The sequence below is a fragment of the Gekko japonicus genome, unplaced genomic scaffold, assembly GCF_001447785.1.
Source record: "Gekko japonicus isolate JY-2015 unplaced genomic scaffold, Gekko_japonicus_V1.1 scaffold4275, whole genome shotgun sequence".
Taxonomy (NCBI): Eukaryota; Metazoa; Chordata; class Lepidosauria; order Squamata; family Gekkonidae; genus Gekko; species Gekko japonicus.
In genome coordinates, this window is record NW_015161543.1 from 79033 (window position 1) to 96686 (window position 17654).

General features: G+C 44.8%; 1 protein-coding gene across 1 annotated transcript in view; it reads left to right on the top strand.

The window, feature by feature from the left end:
• LOC107125824 (ectonucleotide pyrophosphatase/phosphodiesterase family member 2-like) overlaps nt 1-14601 on the top strand; it is a gene marked incomplete at its 3' end in the record, with an annotated part of 65769 nt that extends 51168 nt beyond the window's left edge. Inside the window, exons 12-13 of the mRNA XM_015429286.1 lie at nt 10657-10812; nt 14493-14601. Of these exons, the coding sequence (XP_015284772.1) occupies nt 10657-10812; nt 14493-14601 (265 nt within the window). The remainder of the gene's footprint in view (nt 1-10656; nt 10813-14492) is intronic.
• Between the last annotated feature and the right edge of the window lie 3053 nt (nt 14602-17654).

Here is a 17654-nt window from a genome sequence, read left to right on the forward strand (position 1 = left end):
ATGCAGATGCATTTCTCTCACTCGCCTCCTTCTCTTTTAAAGAAATTGGTTTGTGTGGCTGGCATGGGTACATAGTACATGGCATAGTACATTGACAGTAAGTGGTCTAAAATGTGGGTGGAGAGGGGGAAAGAAGGCCAAAAGGGTCTCTCCAGCTGTTATGCCTTGTAGATAGATTAGGCTTGCCAAATCCCCCCGGGGGGCGGGGAAACCCCCGCTCCAGAGGCCCATTCCCCACTGGTGGTGGATCGTGCCCCGGGGGGGACCCCCCCACGTGCACATCACCAGGAAGTGACGTGACGACGCCGGGCACGCTGGGGGCGGGGCCACAGCTATCCGAGGGAAAACTCTATGAACATAAGAACATAAGAGACGCCAATGTTGGATCAGGCCAAAGGCCCATCCAGTCCAACACTCTGTGTCACACAGTGGCCAGAAATACCAGTGCCATCAGGAGGTCCAGCAGTGGGGCCAGGACATTAGAAGCCCTCCCACTGTTGACCCCCCCCCAAGCACCAAGAAGACAGAGCATCACTTGCCCCAGAGCCCCTAGCTATACCTTGTGACTAATAGCCACTGATGGACCTCTGCTCCATATGCTTATCTAATTCCCTTTTGAAGCCGTCCATGCTTGTAGCACCCACCACTTCCTGTGGCAGTGAATTCCAAGTGTTAATCACTCTTTGGGTGAAGAAGGACGTCCTTCTCCAGTTGTTATGCCTTGTAGATAGATTAGGCTTGCCAAGTCCCCCCAGGGGGCGGGGAAACCCCCACTCCAGAGGCCCGTTCCCCGCTGCCGGCGGATCGGGCCCCAGGGGGGACCCCACCCCCATGTGCACGTCACCAGGAAGTGACGTGACGACGCCAGGCATGCTGGGGGCGGGGCCACAACCATCCGAAGGAAAACTCTATGGTTTTCCCTCGGACAGTGCTCAAGCCGCAAGCTGGGAGTCCCCTGCTGTGGCGATTTCTTCACTTGGCAACCCTAAGATAGATCAAGATGGGTAGCTGTATTTGTCTGTCTGCAGTAGTAGAAAAGAGCAAGAGTCCAGTAGCACTTTAAAGACTAACAAAATTTGTGGCAGGGTATGCGCTTCTTTGAGTGGCTGCTCACTTCTTCAGATATCTGACTCACAAAAGCTCATACTCTGCCACAAATTTTGCTAGTCTTTAAGGTGCTGCTGTGCCTTGTGATATTAGCAGTTGTTCTATGGAGGTTTCACAGCAGTTACAGGAAAGATAGAGGCAGATTTCTTGTATTAGTCAGTGTAATACAGTCCTTTGCAGTACTTCAGTGTGCACTAGGCCCCGTATCTATCTGGACGTATATTTGGGTTTTCTTTATAGGAACCACTCTTTCGCCTTGATTTTGTTGATCATTTCTGGGTTAATAAATACCTTGTAATTAAGCACAGAGACGTCCCTTTTGCCGTTCTCACTACACAATTCCAGTGTCCCTCAGGGTTGTCCTTTGAAGCTCTTGTCTGGCAACCATCCACAAAACTTGCAGTGAGTTCCAGGCTCCCAGTATTGCGTTTGTCACATGTCAGTCACTTAGGGTTGCCAAGTCTTTTGGAACATACCTGGAGACTTTGGGGGTGGAGCCAGGAGAGGGCGGGGTTTGTGGAGGGGAGGGGCCTCAGCACAGTACAATGCCATAGAGTCCACCCTTCAAAGCAGCCATTTTCTCCAGGGGAGCTGATCTCTGTCAGCTGGGGATCAGTTGTAAAAGCGGGAGATCCCCAGGCCCCACCTGGAGGCTGGCAACCCTAGATTGTCTGAACAGTCATTCCCTCTCTAGGAAAAGGAGGCTCTGGACCTCAGCCTCCCCACCAAAGTGCAAATGTTTTCGAGTATAAGGAAAGGAGGTAGGACAAACTATGGGACCCTTTGGTGTCATTCAGGGGAAAGGGGAATGCGTATGCCTAACTCTTTTCTGCTCCTGGATGCTTTGTTCCCTTTCTTGTTGGAGCCTGCCAACAGGGTTCATTCTTCCTCTGCCTTTTATCTGTAGCCAGAAATAAAAGCCATGTAATGCCTTATAGTAGCCAAAGTGATGCAAGGCACTATGCAAGTTTTCGAGTTCTGTAGAATTCTTCACAAGACTGAAAGTTAAAAGCAGCTGCAGCAACAAATTCAGCAAGACAAAGGACACTTGGGGACTTGAAAGCTTCCATGCTCTTTTGTATCATTTTGGTTGGTCCTAATAAAAGGTATTATGTGTTTTCACTTTGGGGTTTTCTTTGGAACAACAGGTCTACTTGCAGCTCCTTTTTTGTCTGTAGCTTCCCATCCACACCTGCTTCCTGCCTTGCTTGGAAATAGGCCTTAACTCCCCTGCAGGCTTTAACCCTAGGGTGTCAAACATAAGGCCAGGTGGCCAGAACCGGCCCATGCAGGGCTCTTATGCGGCCCGCGAGCAACTGATGCAAGGGAGGGAGTGCTGGGGGGGAGTGGGGGGAGCCACTCCATTGTGGCTTCAGCACGGCAGAACAACCTTGTTTGCAGTCAAGCAGTCAAGCATCATGGTAGCATCTGCTCTTGGGAGGATATTTGAGTGTGCCTGAAGCTCTTTCCCCATAGAATGATACCCCAAGAATTGACTCCCTTCTGTATGATAAGATCACTTAAAGGTTATATATAGGGTTGCCAACTTCTAGATGGAGTCTGCAGATCTCTTAGAATTACAACTGATCAGGTCCTCCGGAGAAAATGGCTGCTCTGGGGGGTGGACTTTCTGGTATTACATCCTCCCAAGGCCCCTCCCTTTACCCTCCATAGGCTCCACCCCCAAATCTTTCGAGTTTCTAGTTAATCAGGGGAGGGAACTCACTGGGAATGTGACGTAGAGTCTGTCCTGTGAAGCTGCCATTTCCACTAGGAGAAATGATCTCTGCAGTACAAAGGCCGGCTCTCCCACCCCCTGCCAGCTCTGCCCACTGCCACCCTGCTGGGCAACAGGAGGGATAAAATACTGAGGAAATGGATCAGCCCTGGGCAAATGGCATTACCTGTGGGTGATGATGTTACTTCCGGGTTGCACCGGAAATCAGCTGAAATTAAAAGTTCTGTGGCTTAATTCATCTTTTTTCTAAGACAAGTAAAAACACGTTTCATAGAATCATAGAGTTGGAAGGGACCTCCAGGGTCATCTGGTCCAACCCCCAGTGCAGGAAATTCACAAATACCCCCCACACCCCCAGTGACCACTGTTCCATGCCCAGAAGATGACAAAAAAATCCTCCAGGATCCCTGGCCAAACTGGCCTGGAGAAAAATTGCTTCCTGACCCCAAAGTGGCGATCAGCATTTCCCTGGGCGTGTAAGAAAGGCCACAAGAACTAAGCACTGAGGCAACCCTTCCCTCTCATGATCTGCCTAAGTTCACAGAATCAGCATTGCTGTCATATGGCCATCTAGCCTCTGTTTAAAACCCCCCGAAGAAGGAGAGCCCATCATCCCCAAAGATCACCAATCTTTCCTCCAGATTGGTTGGCATTAGCTTTAGCTTTTTCAGATGTGTTGGTTTTATAACTTCATATTTTTAAAATTGGTGTTGCATTTTGGGGTTCATGGATTTATTTATTTTTTGTCTTGGGTAACTGTTTTAAGTGTAATATTGGTTTGGCAGGCAGTGTAGAACAAATGTAGAAAAACAAGACCGCGATAAAAATAAATCAGGTTATTGTCCACAGCTAATTAAATACTTTGTTTTAAGGTGACATTTTAATGTGAGCACATATTTGTCACTCTGACTGCAGAACTGGAGACCGTGTGATTTATTTCAGTTATGAACATTAGCCTATAGAGCTGTGCAAAAGTGCACAGATGTTGACATTGACAGGATTTTTTTAAAGAAAGGATAGGAAGTATTTAATGTTTCTCTTAACTTTTTGAGTTTTTTAAAGGAAGTATCAATGTTTCATAAATCAGCTAGAAGGAAGGGCTCCAGGGGGCTTCTCAGGGATTTTTCTTTAGTGATAAAGGTGATTTGCTGTTTTGGGGGGATTTTTTTAAAATTGTGTATGAACAGATCTGCCTGCTTTTCCAGCATTTGGAATAGATCTGATCCTTATCTCCATATTATATTAGAGCTTGAAAGCAAACTTTAGGGGGGGGGGAAAATAACTTTTCCTGTTTAAAACCTTCCTACACAGTTGTGTAACGTTTTATTCAAGGTATAAGCTTTCATGGGCACGCACACTTCTTCAGATACACACACACACCTACACACGGATACACACATGAAAGCTTATACCTTGGATAAAACTCTGTTGGTCTTAAGAGTGCCACTGGACTGGAACTTGGTTCTGCCGCTTCAGACCAACATGGCTACCCAACGGGATCCAACACAGTTATCCAAGCAGATACAGAGCTGTTTCTCAAAAGGGATGTTGCAGGATTGGGGAAAAGTGCAGAACAGGGCAGCCAAAATAATTAAGGAGTTGAAGCACCTTTCCTATGGCGAAAGGCTAAAGAGTCGGGGACTATTCAGTTGAGAAAAAAGGGCAACTAAGAGGGGACACGATAAAAGTTTATAAAGTTGTGGACGGCGTGCAGAAAGTGGATAGAGAAACTCCCACCCCCCAGTGATACTAGATTTTGGGGGCATCCAATGAAGTTGATGGGCAATAGGTTCAGGACAAATAAAAATAAATACTTTTTTTTTTTTTACTCAGCAAGTAATTAAACTATGGTATTCACTGCCAGTCGATGTAGTAATGGCTACAAGCACAGATGACTTTAAGAGGGACTTAGACAAATTTGGGGAGGAGAGGTCCATCAATGGCTTCTAGTCATGATGAGTAAAGGGAATCTACTTATATCCCAACAACAAACCCCGGCATACCAGTGCTAGGAGCAGCATGGAGGAGCCCTTGACCTCTGAACCCTGTTTGTTGACCATCCATGTGGTTAACCACCATGTGACACACGAGGCTGAACTAAATGGACAACTGATTTGATTCAGTGAGGCTCTTCTTAGGTTCTTACGTTCCATGCCTTGCTTACTTCCAGTTTATACTACTATAATAAATTCGGTGTAGAGGTAGCACTTGAAGGCCACTTGGAAGCTTCCAAGGATCAAAAACGTGGCTGCCCTAGGGTTAACAGACTGTGGCTGGCAACATGTAGGAGGTTACAGGGGGTGGTGAGTCACTTTTTCAGTGTCCCACCAACACCATGTCACCACTTCTGGCACTTCTGGCATGACTCAGAAATGATGTAATCACACTGAGGTGATGCTCTAGCTTTCTGCCCAAAGTGTTTGGTTTAACCATAGAGTTTTGGGCAGATCCTAGAATGCACCCAATAGGATGATGTCACTTCCAGGTCACACCGGAAGTGATGTGATAGAATCGACACTGATTGCCCCCCCATTTCCCCAGCATTCCCCCCCCCCCCCCGCCACCAGGGCGAAAGGGGCCGGGGACGTGGTGTTCCTATCCTGTGCATCTTTTGCTAGGTGTGAGCAAGGTGGTGGTTTTAATTTTCAAAACCCTAAACTATGCATCTGGGGCAAGACTAATCGGGGTTCTGATCCATAATGATACCATTCTTTAAGATCTGCCAATGAGGACCTGCTGCAAAATACCATCAAAGATCGATGCCAGACTGGCATCCATCAGAAACAGGGCCAACACTATAGAATTTTCTCCCCTTAGAGGCCTGGATAGCTTTGTCATGCATAGGGGTTTTTTTTGGGGGGGGGGAGAAATGTTCCTTGCCCTCCGGGCCTGTTAGTATTGGCTTGTTAGCTATGTTTAAAAAACAAAAACAAAAAAACCCACAGTGGTTTTTAAATGTAAGTTATGGAAACTTTTTGCTGTTTTATGAATTTTTGATGTTGATTGAAAAGTCAATCTGTTGTAAACCACTTTGATTTTCTTTTTGTAATAAAAGCAGCCTGGCTATTTAGTAATAAATAAGGAAGTTCAGGAAAACTGGCAGGTGAACACACTCAAAAGGAGGGTCAAGAAGGTTTGCTAATAGGAAAGTTGCATCTCTAATGGCACACGACCCAAAAGAAGGTCACCTCTGGGAGCATGTGACTCAAAGGGGTTACAGTTTACTTATTATATTCTACTGTTTATAAGTTTCCTCATTTACTATATATTTAATACTTATTTTGTTGCAGTGTTATTGTTGTTGTTATGACGACGACGATGATGTAATGTCTACGGTTCCCTATGTTTCTGGAATATAAAACATCTTTGCACGGTGTGTTTATTAACACTGCAGTCATTACGGACTCCAGCTAACTTCCTGTATATTTCTACCCTGGTGCTGAAAACCAAGCTCCATAAACAAATCCTGTTTCTGAAATGTTAAACTGGAATATTATTTATTTTATTTATCATATGGCAGAATTACACACAGGACTTGTGTACTACTGTGTACACACAGTAACCAAGTTGATACAATGGGTATACAGACAGATTGAACTATCCCACTTTCAATCCACTCAATCTCAGCTGGGGAGCTCTGTCACATCACCCTGGAAAGCACGGCGCTCACATTCCTGTGACAGATGGAAAATACTTTGGCGGGCTGCACCGCAATTGCATTCAGGTCCTGCTATTTTGTCCCATTTAAACAAGAGGTTGTACATCTGTCAAAGCCTGTTCATATTCTGTTAGCCATCTTCCATGCTTTACGTGACAAATCAAATCCTGTGGGTCCCTCATTGGTGTTTGTCATGTTAGGGGTATTGAGTGGAAGTGATTGCATCTGTGCTTGCGATCATTCATTCCTTGGCTCAGAATTTTGTGATAGCAGGATTTGTGCAGATCTTATTGCTGGGTGGTTGGAACCTTAGTCTGGATAGGCCAACATCAGCCATGTCTTTGTGAATGGGCAGGTCTCTGTTTTTCATGAGCTTTTGATGAGAGCCAGTTTGGTGTAGTGGTTAAGTGCACGGACTCTAATCTGGGAGGACCGGTTTGATTCCCCACTCCTCCACTTGCACCTGGCTGGATGACCTTGGGCAAGCCATAACTCTGGCACAGCTGTTCTTGAAAAAGAGCAGTTTCTGTCAAGAGTTCTCTCAGCCCCACCCACCTCACAGGGTGTCTGTTGTGGGGAGGGGAAGGGAAAGGAGTTTGTAAGCCGCTCTGAGACACCTTTGGGTAGTGAAGAGTGGGGTATAAATCCAATCTCTTCTTCTTCTTCTTCTTCTTTCTATATTCATGAAGGAGAGCATCTTGTCTTCGGAGAAGCGGGGGAGCAATATGGCACAACGTAGGTACCGTGTTTTCCCGAAAGTAAGACATCCCCCGAAAATAAGACCTACTTACAGTTTTGCCTCTCGCTGAAATATAAGATATCCCCTGAAAATAAGACCTAGCGCATCTTTGGGAGCAAAAATTAATATAAGACACTATCTTATTTTCAGGGAAACACGGTAGCTACTGTTTTTATTGTTTGAACAGTGTAGGTAGCCAATAGGTCAGAGTGGGTTAATACATCCACTGATGGTTCTCATTGTTGTATTAAGTTGAACACCAAACTTGTGGACATGGGGGCTGTTGAGCCACACTGAAGCACAGTACTATATACCATCCTCAAAGCTGAGCATCTAAGTGTCGTAGCACACTCACCCCAAGTTGTACCCCATAAGTTTTGGAAGATGTTATTTCACGTCCATATTTTCGCTGCTACATTGGTAAGATGGTGTTTATAGCTCAAGGCCCTGTCCAGGGTAATGCCAAGGTACTTAAGTGTAGGGTTGTGTATGAAAGTCAGGTGCCATTAAGGTAGACATTCCGTTCACAGTTGGCAAGATGGTTATTGAGATGGAAACAGGAGCGTTCTGTTTTTCCTGGACTTTTAAAAAAAATCCAAATAACTGACTGATCTGGGATCACTGGGAAGCATCTGTGGGTTGGCTTGTGCCGAAGTCAGCTTTGTGGTGGTATCTTAAGACATTTGGGTGAAAGAGCTTGGAGGGAGAGGGGCTGCCCATATGATTCCTGTTCTGCAGGGAAGAGAGTTTAGCTGTGTTGGTCTGCAGTAGAACAGCTAAGTTCAAGTCCAGTAGCAACTTGGGGACCAACAAGACTTTGGGCTATACGCTTTCAAGAGTCAAAGCTTTGATTCTCGAAATCTCATACCCCCAAAATCTTGTTGGTCTCTAGGGTGCTACTGGACTCGAATCTAGTTGCTCTTCTACAATAGTTGATGGTGTCACATTGGGTCAGTTAGGTCACAGAAATGCTGGTTTGAGAGTATTGCCTGTAAAAGTGGCAACACGTTGACTGTTTATAATACTATTTCAGTCCAAGCCACCATTATACTAAAAGTAGCATTTTAATGAGTGCAAGTGGATCGGGGCTCCCGTAAGCGGGTAAACCCCTGTCCCCATCGGGGGAATGGCAACCCCAGTTAAACAGGGTCAGCCACGGCTAGTACTTGGGTGGGATACCACCAAGGAAGTCCAGTGTTGCCATGCAGAGGATAGGAATGACCAAGAACCTCTGTTTATGGTCCTGGGGTCACCATGAGTTGGTTGTAGCAATGACCAAGAACCTCTGTTTATGTGTCCTGGGGTCACCATGAGTTGGTTGTGACTTCACAGTACAAAATTATTATTATTATTATTATTATTGTTGTTGTTGTTGTTGTTATTGGTTTAGGCCTCATGTGATGTGATATGCTATGCATGATAAACAAATAAGTCCAATACTTGGAAAAACCCTAAGTTTTGGAAGCATCCTTAGATCCAAGTGCTTGCTTTTCCCATCAGTGTTCTTCTTTGCTCTAGGGGACTGCCCTTGAAAGTAGACTTCTGGCTGAGCTGTTCTGTGATTTCGCAGCATTTCTCCAAACCGAGAGGTCAAAACCATTCTTCCTTCTTTCTCTCAACTGTCTTTGTTCTTCCAAAGTGAAGCTGAAAGTTTGGCTGGTTAATAAAGACTTGGCTTTCTCCCCTAGCTCTAACTTCTTTTGAAAGAGAAACTATAACTTTGCGAATGTGTGTACGCAATGCGCAGTCTACTAGGCGAGCTGTGCGTCGGACAACAGGGTCATGCGCTTAAGGACTCTTCCCACCTCTCCTCTAACACGCTGCCCTGGGATGGTGATTCTGATTATTAGAACCACTCGGTGGGACAGTTCCAGCTCTGGCTGTGCTTCTGTCTGAAAAACTGCGACGATCCTTTCCTCCCCTCCTCTGCTGCTCCGCTCATCGAGACTGCACGAGGCTTGAACTCTTCTCCCCCCCCCTTCCTCTTCTTTTGAAAAGAAAACTCCGAAGCTGCTTTCTGGAGAGAGACAAATGGAATTGGACTAGCATCCCCCTTCCAGCTGCTTTCCTAGGAAGCAATGAAACAGCATGGCAGATGGTAACACTATTTTTTTCATTCCAAGAACGCAGCAGCAGCAGCAGCCCTGCGACTGAACAACAAAGACAGAGAATGGCTAGGCGGATAGAAACAAACGGCATTATAAATCACCGTGGAGTCTCGGCCCCCTTTTGCTGCGCTTCCTTTTCTTCTCCCCGTTCTGAATTACGCTGCGCTGTCTTCCTGTATGATGCATCGGCTTGCTCTCTTCTGAGAATGATCCTAAAAACAAAAGGCCAAGGGCTCTCATTGGAATAGTCAATCGGAGTTGCATGCAACTTGGCTGCTTTTGAGGTCACTTTAAAGTATTCTCCAGGCCCTTGTGCTCTGCTTGGCTGTGCGGCTCGTCTTCAAAAATGGCTTCCCCGACTCTTGGTCAAATGGACAATTCCAGCATCTGTCTTTGGGTCATTCCCCCCCCCTCAGATGCCACAGTGACTATGTGCATTAAAAGTAATTGGAGATGTTCATAGCAACGGGCGATGAAGGCTGAAGTCCATATGCTGCAGGCAGCAGTAATAGGATTCCTTCTCCTTTGAAAATATGTTTTGCATTAAGGACCAATCTGAGAATGGGGTAGTCTAACTTCTGCCAAGATTGCTGGATAGAAATATTTTTTCCCATCTGAGCGTTTAAAATTATTATTCTTCTTCTTCTTCTTCTTCTTCTTCTTCTTATTATTATTATTATTATTATTATTATTATTATTATTATTATTATTATTATCCTCTTGCTACATGGGACTGGCATGTAGCTAAGTTACCTGGCAATGAAATGTTTAACAGCTTCTTGAACTCGTGAAGGTATTTGCAATAAACATATTGGAATCGTGAGCCATCAGCTTTCATTTCTGAAGTCATATGTATAATTCATTTTATTCAGCGGTTCCCTTCCCAAAGAGAAGAATGTTATGTTGGAGAGAGGAAAGAGCCCTTCCTGCAGTGGAAAGGGCCTTTCTCCTTCCTCCGGAAAGACCCTCCCCCTAGTGGAAGATAAACATTGAATCCAACCTCACTGCTTGTGGAGTGCCCCTCTAAAAACAACTTAAAAACCAGATTTACTGCTTTATAGTTGAAAATTGATCTCATCACCTTGAGGGTGTTTTCTTAGGTTCTCTAGTACTATTCTTACCAATATCTACCTCCTTACTTTCAATGTTCACCGTAAATAGCCTTTTGAAAACACCCCCTTCCTCCTGGAGTTAACCAAGACTTGGTTTACAGATTCCTAGATCCGCTGACACAGGTAGTTTACCTATCTGATGTTGGCTAAGTCAAGCCTTTTCTGAGTCCAGGCATCTCTCTCCGCCAGTACAGGAGAGTAATTATGGCTCCTCTCTTACTGCTCCGTCTAAAAGACCTAAGAGAAAGATCACTCCTAAGAGGAGACAGAAAAGACGTGTTGATCCTTCAAAGAAAAGAAGAAAAGTACACAGAGCGGAACTATACTCTGCGGAATCCCGTCGGAACAAAGTAAGTTTCCATAACTGTCACATTTGAAGCCATTTTTTGCAATTTTGAAGAAGACAATCCCAAAGTGGAGCTTTTAATGTAGCCATTTTGCAAATTACATCCATAGACTGCTACAAGTTAAGCGACTAGGACAACCTGAGATTCTTTTTGGGAGTTGTGCTACCTCTGTATCCATTTGCTCTAGCAAAATCCTTCTTCTTAAAAAAAATTATCTCAGCAAGGGCATTGAATGCTACTGCAAAAGTCCATCATGTTCTTCATCCACAGGTGGAAAAATGTAATCTGTGCAATCAGACATTTTCCCATGGGGAATATACTTTCTAATATCTAGAAGTGTCTGAAAAATCACTGGGTCATTTACTTATTAAGAACAACCTTGTGCTGTGTTATGAACTTCCTTCTGGAACATTAAATTCAAAGCTGTTTTTGCAAGTATTGGTCTGTAAGTCTTTGATTTCATGGCCAACAACTTTATAATAATGGCAGCGGCTGTTTTGGAAAACCAATCTTCCTTGGGACGTCACGGAAGTTTTAAGACACTGAAAACCAGCAAGTAATATTATGAATGGTTTACACCAGGAATCTGTTTATTCAAGCAGTTGCACGCTACCGATTTTACAGGCTGCTGTGCAAGAACATAGTTTTGGGGCGTAACACATCCATGAGAAGTCTTCATTCAAACATGAGGATTGATATAAGCTTCAGAACTGGTAGGAAAAGGGGTAGAATAATTTCAGTAAGGGTGTTAAAGCTTGGCAAAGGTTGGCCAGCTGAGGACTTTCAGAAATAGACATTTGTGTCTCTGTGTTTTCTTTCCTACAGTATCACAAATATCTCTCCAGATACTCTAGTGAATTTGAACATATCATGTAACTGAATATGACTTTTCATCACAGCAGAAAATACAGCACTCCCCCCCGGTAAATCTACTACTTCCACAAAAAACAAATAAGCAAAACAAGCCCAAACCACTCATTTGAAATTCATGAGTACTCTCTGTTCAGACTCCCAAGTTTCAGTCTTGTGCATTGAAAGTCGCTGGGAGAGGGGATAGTTTCTGTATCACAGTTTACTACTAGGTAGGCAAATACAGTAATTGGTAGGAAGCATCTGTCCGGTGAATCATGTTTCATTCCTAAATAGGTGACTCTTCATGTTTATCAGACATCTACTTGTTAGGCAAAGAGTGGGTGATTTGTAGGTGGTATGGTCCTACCCTTTTCAGGATTAGTCGATAACAGAGTTCCAGCACATGAATGTAGATCTAAGTTCTGGCCAAAAGATTTCCCACCTGGATCTTTGTGATGGTTAGTTCAGTGCCATAGATTAAGTTGCTCATATCTGTCTCATCTTCTGTTAAAGTAGGGCTGTCAGCCAATTCTTATGTTGTTTAGCTTGAGGAATGATTAAACAGGCTAATGGTCTTATTTAAACAGGCTAACAATCTTATTTAAACTTCAGAAGCCTTGTTTAATACAGTCCAGATGCCTTTATTTATTTTTATTTATTTGGGTTTATATCCCGCCCTCCCCTTAACGGGCTCAGGGCGGGTTCCAGCGATATAAAACACAATGCAATTAAAACCACATTAAAACAGAATATAAAATAACATAACTCATATGTGCCATACAACTCTAGGAAAAAACCGGATACCTCAGTGGTTGATGGTATTAGAATTTAAGTTTTTTTGAGATGCTCTGTCTTCTTGGTGCTTGGGGGGGGCCAACAATGGGAGGGCTTCTAATGTCGTGGCCCCACTGGTGGACCTCCTGATGGCACCTGGTATTTTTGGCCACTGTGTGACAGAGTGTTGGACTAGATGGGCCTTTGGCCTGATCCAACATTGGCGTCTCTTATGTTCTTAGTTCTTATTTTCACGATTTCGGATCTCAGGACCCAGGCTACAGATTGGGGTCGACTTAAGGGGGGGGACGCTGTCTCAACCAAAAGCCCGGCGGAAGAGCTCCGTCTTGCAGACCCTGCGGAATTGTAGTAAATCCCACAGGGCCCTGATCTTGCAGGGGAGCACATTCCACCAGGCAGGGGGCAGGGCCGAAACAGTTTGTTCATACTATCATATAAACTGATTTGGGTTTCCATATGTTCATCTTCATACTGTGAGATCAGCCACTTAACACTGTGTTCTGAATCTGAATTACTATTTCAAGTTTGTTTATACTAAGTTTGGCTGTGTTCAGATGATGACAATGGAAAGGCTAAGTTAGACGTGTCCTACTCACTAGAGAAGCATGGTCCTCCTTCACCTTGCCACCCACTTTTTATTTGGTAAGGTAAGGTTGACTGAACTGCCTGAGTTAACTGGAGTCGCTGCTGGAGAGGAACTGATGTAGTCCTTCTGGCCTGACTCATGAGTAGGGTTGCCAAGCGATTCTTCACCGGGAGCAGGGGGCTCCCGGCGTGCGCGTCACCCAGAAGTGACGCAGGCACGCTGGGCACACTGGGGGCGGGGCCACAGCCATACAAGGGAAAACTCTATGGTTTTCCCTTGTATGGCCGTGGGAGCATGGGGGGGGTGTTGTTACAGAGCGGGGAGCCAGGGGGTCAGGGCTGCAGCAGTCAGAAAGGAATGTTTCCCCTGTTTTTAACCCCATGCTACAAGCTACATTTTCATGAAGAGAAGAGACACGGCTCAGTGGTAGAGCATCTGCTTTGCATGCAGAAGATCCCAGGTTCAGTCTGGTATCCCTAGTGAAAAGGGGTCAGGTAGGAGGTGGTGTGAAAGACCTCTGCCTGAGACCCCCTAAGATCTGTTGTCAATCAGAACAGACAGTGATGACTTTGATAGGGTCTGACTCAGTGTAATACAGCTTCATATTTTCATGGTTAAAGTGTCGGATTAGGACTGGGCAGAACCTGGTTCGGATCCCTGCTTAGTTATAAATTTGCTGGTAACCTTGGGCTGATCACTCTCTGGCCAACCTGCCTCACCTAGATTAGTGAAGGTTGTTGTGAGGATAAAATGTGGATGGAGCAGCCAGATAGACCTCTCTAAGCTCAATGAATAGGTTGCCAGATGTCTTCTTTTGGAGGACATGTCCTCTTTTTTCGATGTCCGTCCTCTTTTGGGCTCTTTGTAAAAAAGCTGATGAAAATGTCCTCTTCTTGGGTTGGAAGGTTAAGAATATTCCTAGTTAGTAGCAATGATCACAGCTCAAATAGCAGGGGTATTTAAAATGAGATTTGTCAGAGTGATGATCACTAATTTGAGTTAAGTCAGTTGGGAAATATGTCCTCTTTTTTGCTTTTCGAAATATGATAACCCTATCACTGAAGGAAACATCAGGTAAAAACGTTATATATTTCCACTGTGGTAAGAAAACTCCTTATGCAAATTGTCCCACCCCTTTGCATATTAGGCCACACACCTCTAATGTAGCCACTCCTCCAAGAGCTTACAGAGCTCTTCTTACAGGGGCTACTGTAAGCTCTTGGAGGATTGGCTACATTAGGGGGTGTGTCACCTAATATGCAGAGGAGTTCCTGCTACAAAACGAGCCCTGGGGGGAAAGGACTAAGCTCCTCCCCAAAGCTGCACTTCCAATCAGGTTCAAGCTTCCTCGCTCCCTGTGCTATTTCCCTTCAAACCTCTAGGTAGCCCTAAGATGTAGAAACTGCATGGATGGCTAATTTTCATTGTGTTAAAATATGTGCCTGTATAGATGTCACATCCACTGAGAGACATCGACAAGATCCTGGGCCAGTTAATGGATGGACTGAAGCAACTGAACCTACATCGATGTGTCAACATCATCTTCGTGGGTGACCATGGTAATTAAAAACACCACCAACAACGCTTTAGTTCAGATGTTAAGATTTTGGTTCGCTTCGGCTGTGCATGTACTAAAAATTGGAACAATTTCGGGGTAAGGGTTTGAAAACAAAGTTTGAGTCCAGTGGCACCTTTAAGACCAACAAAGTTTAATCCTGGGTATAAGCTTTTGTGCGCACACGCGGTTCTTCAGTTTGTTTCTTTAAAGTTCCAGTCCAGAAAAAAAACACCCACATACCCATGAGGGTGTAAATGTGTGAGAAAATCACTTAACTGGATTTGCAGTGTCTTCCAGTGAGATTCTTCACATCCTTAATATTAAGTATTGAGACGAGGCAGCTCTTTTCATAATAACATGCTTCTTTATTGAACTTCTGAACCAAAGACACAGGCTCAACAGGAGCCAACTTATTCTTGTAAAAACTACACCCATCTTTAACAACAACCAATACAAAGTAGGCAGCTAGGATCCTTCATTTGCATGAACTATATACAAAGTTACAGCTATTGGATATAAGACAACAAATATGATTGGCCATTACCAGCAGCACAACCAATAGCCTTGAAGGCCTTTGGAGCCTTCACTCAGACTCAAGCTCCAGCAGTACATAACACTTAACATCTACATTTTATTTAAGAACAAAACTAAGGACCAAACCACACAATTCTTTTGACCACAAGGCAGGTCAGGGTTTCCTTGACTGAACTGGCTTTCCCTGAAGCCACACAGCAGGTGCTGGAAACTTACTCACCCGAGTGCTGTAGGACCTCATTCAGATAAGGACCAAAGTGCTGGAGAGAAGGCACTTCACCTTTCCTGCCGTGTCTTTTTCGCAAGCTGAGGTGGCCCCATTGGGCACATTTTGTTCTACTGCAGGGCTTTGTGTGGAGCAAATAATGCATCCTGGATAGGGCTGCCAAGTGGGGGCGGGTGGTGGGTAACCCCCCGCTTCGGAGGCCCGATTTCCACCGCCGCGGAATCGGGCCCCGAGGGGAACTCCGTCCCCCGAAGCGCAACCACGTCAATCATATTGGGGGCGTGGCCCCAATCGTTGGAGGGAAAACTCTATGGTTTTCCTTCAACATGATCGACGTCGCGCGTCACATCAACGGACGGCTCCCGGAGCCCAGCGAGGCTCCCCTGCCGGTAAGAAAAATTGACTTGGCAACCCTAATCCTGGAGCTGCATTGGCTCAAGAAATGCCATGGGGGGGGAATCTGGAGCCCCTCCCTCCTGCACCACGGTCCCAATCTGAACTGGGCCTTGTGACGCTTGTGTACGTATCTGTCGTGCCCCAGTGGTCTGAGTTCCATTCCCCCCTCCCCTTGCCCTGTGTTTCTTTGATACCGGAGAAAGTCCAGTCCTGTTGGTCTGAGCTGCTTCCAAAATGGATTTTCTGTCATCTAGTCACTCTGTTGCGCACCCAAGCCACCTCACTGATCTCTTGTTTTCCAGCCGCCATCCCCCCCCCCAGTTAGCGAGGATAACATTAAACTCTCAAAGAAAGACATCCCTGTTCTGCAGCTTTTAAATATTGTTTGGGGAAGAGGTAAATTGAAAAGATTAGAGGGAGGATGGCAGTAAACTCCATATCCCAGCAGTCTCTTCACCGCTTGTGCGCTTGCCCTGTGGACTTAACTTTGAAAAGAAAATGGCCAACAGCGCCATGAACTCCATATCCCAGCATGCTCATGAATGCTTGTGGGCATGCTCAAAGGACACACTTTTGAAAAAATGGCTGACAGGCTGACTCCTTGCTTACTGCCATCTGATCACGCAAGGAGAGGTAAAAGCACATTGAAGCGTGCTAAAAGGAGTGAGTCTGGTCAGGATTCTCTGCCACAAAATAACCTGGCTTAATTTGTGGCGGGGCAACAGCGGATTCAACTGCCCATCTGATTGCGACCTGAGTTGAGTAAGAGAACCCCAACCCGCCTCATGATCAAATGTATTGTATAGTTTCACCCTAGGATATAAACGTTTTTGTAAAATGAATAGAAGTGTAAAGATTTGAAGGGAGGAAGAAGATGAGATAACAAGTGTGCTTTCTTGAAAGCTTTCTATCATTTGCCCAAGTATTTAAACCTTTTAAAGGTCTTTAAAGGTGATCGTGCTTATCAATTAGACTCTGGCTTTAATGATGGAGGCCAAAATTGTGCTGACAGGTCAAAACACTTTGGTGATAAGTGCACTTTAGTCTATTCTTAAACCTCTCCCACCCACAGGAGGAAGAAATTTCAGATTTCACAATATGGAAGACTTTATAGTTCTTACCAACCAGTTGGCTGAGCCATCATGAGATATAAGACTCCACAGCTGCACTCAGATGCCATGGTAAACCACATCTTATAGACCATGGTCTGATGTTTTAATCCAGGTTTGCTAAGAAATTGTGGTTTATCGGTGGGCACTAATCTCGTATTTTAAATCATGTTTTATACCTGGCTTGTTAACCATGGTTTTTACAAACTGTGGTTTGTCGTAATGTCTGGATGCAGAATCCCATTTAGTTCAGCAGCAGGATTCCTCTTAGCTACCTGTATATATAGGTGGAAGCACACACCAATAGAAAAACAGGCTTTGTTAGCAGCAATCACCTATTTGTGGTGTTTTCTAAGGATATTCTCTCTCTCCATGCACCCTCTTCTCTCTGTTACTGATGACTCAAAAAACAAGCTAAAGAGGAGAGCTATAAAAGTTCTGTTTGTTTCAGAGTAAACAAAAACACATCACAAGAAGACCTCACTGGAAAAGACAGGAATGTTACAAAAAGTTGAAGGCAGTAGAAAAAGACATGACCCAACATGAGATGGACTAACTCAATGAATCAAGCCATTTTCCTCGTTTTGCAAGACCTGAGCGAGGCTGTTAATGATAGGATGTTTTGGAGGTCATTATTTCATAGGGTCACCATAAGCAGGAAGTGACCATGCTTGGGGTAGTTTCTTGGAATTCTTCTTGGAAGTGGAAAAGGGTTTTTACTAACAAACTGCTGTCTATATATGTTTCTGCTAGAGTTACTATCCCCCATTTCCCAGCAGGGGTTTCCCC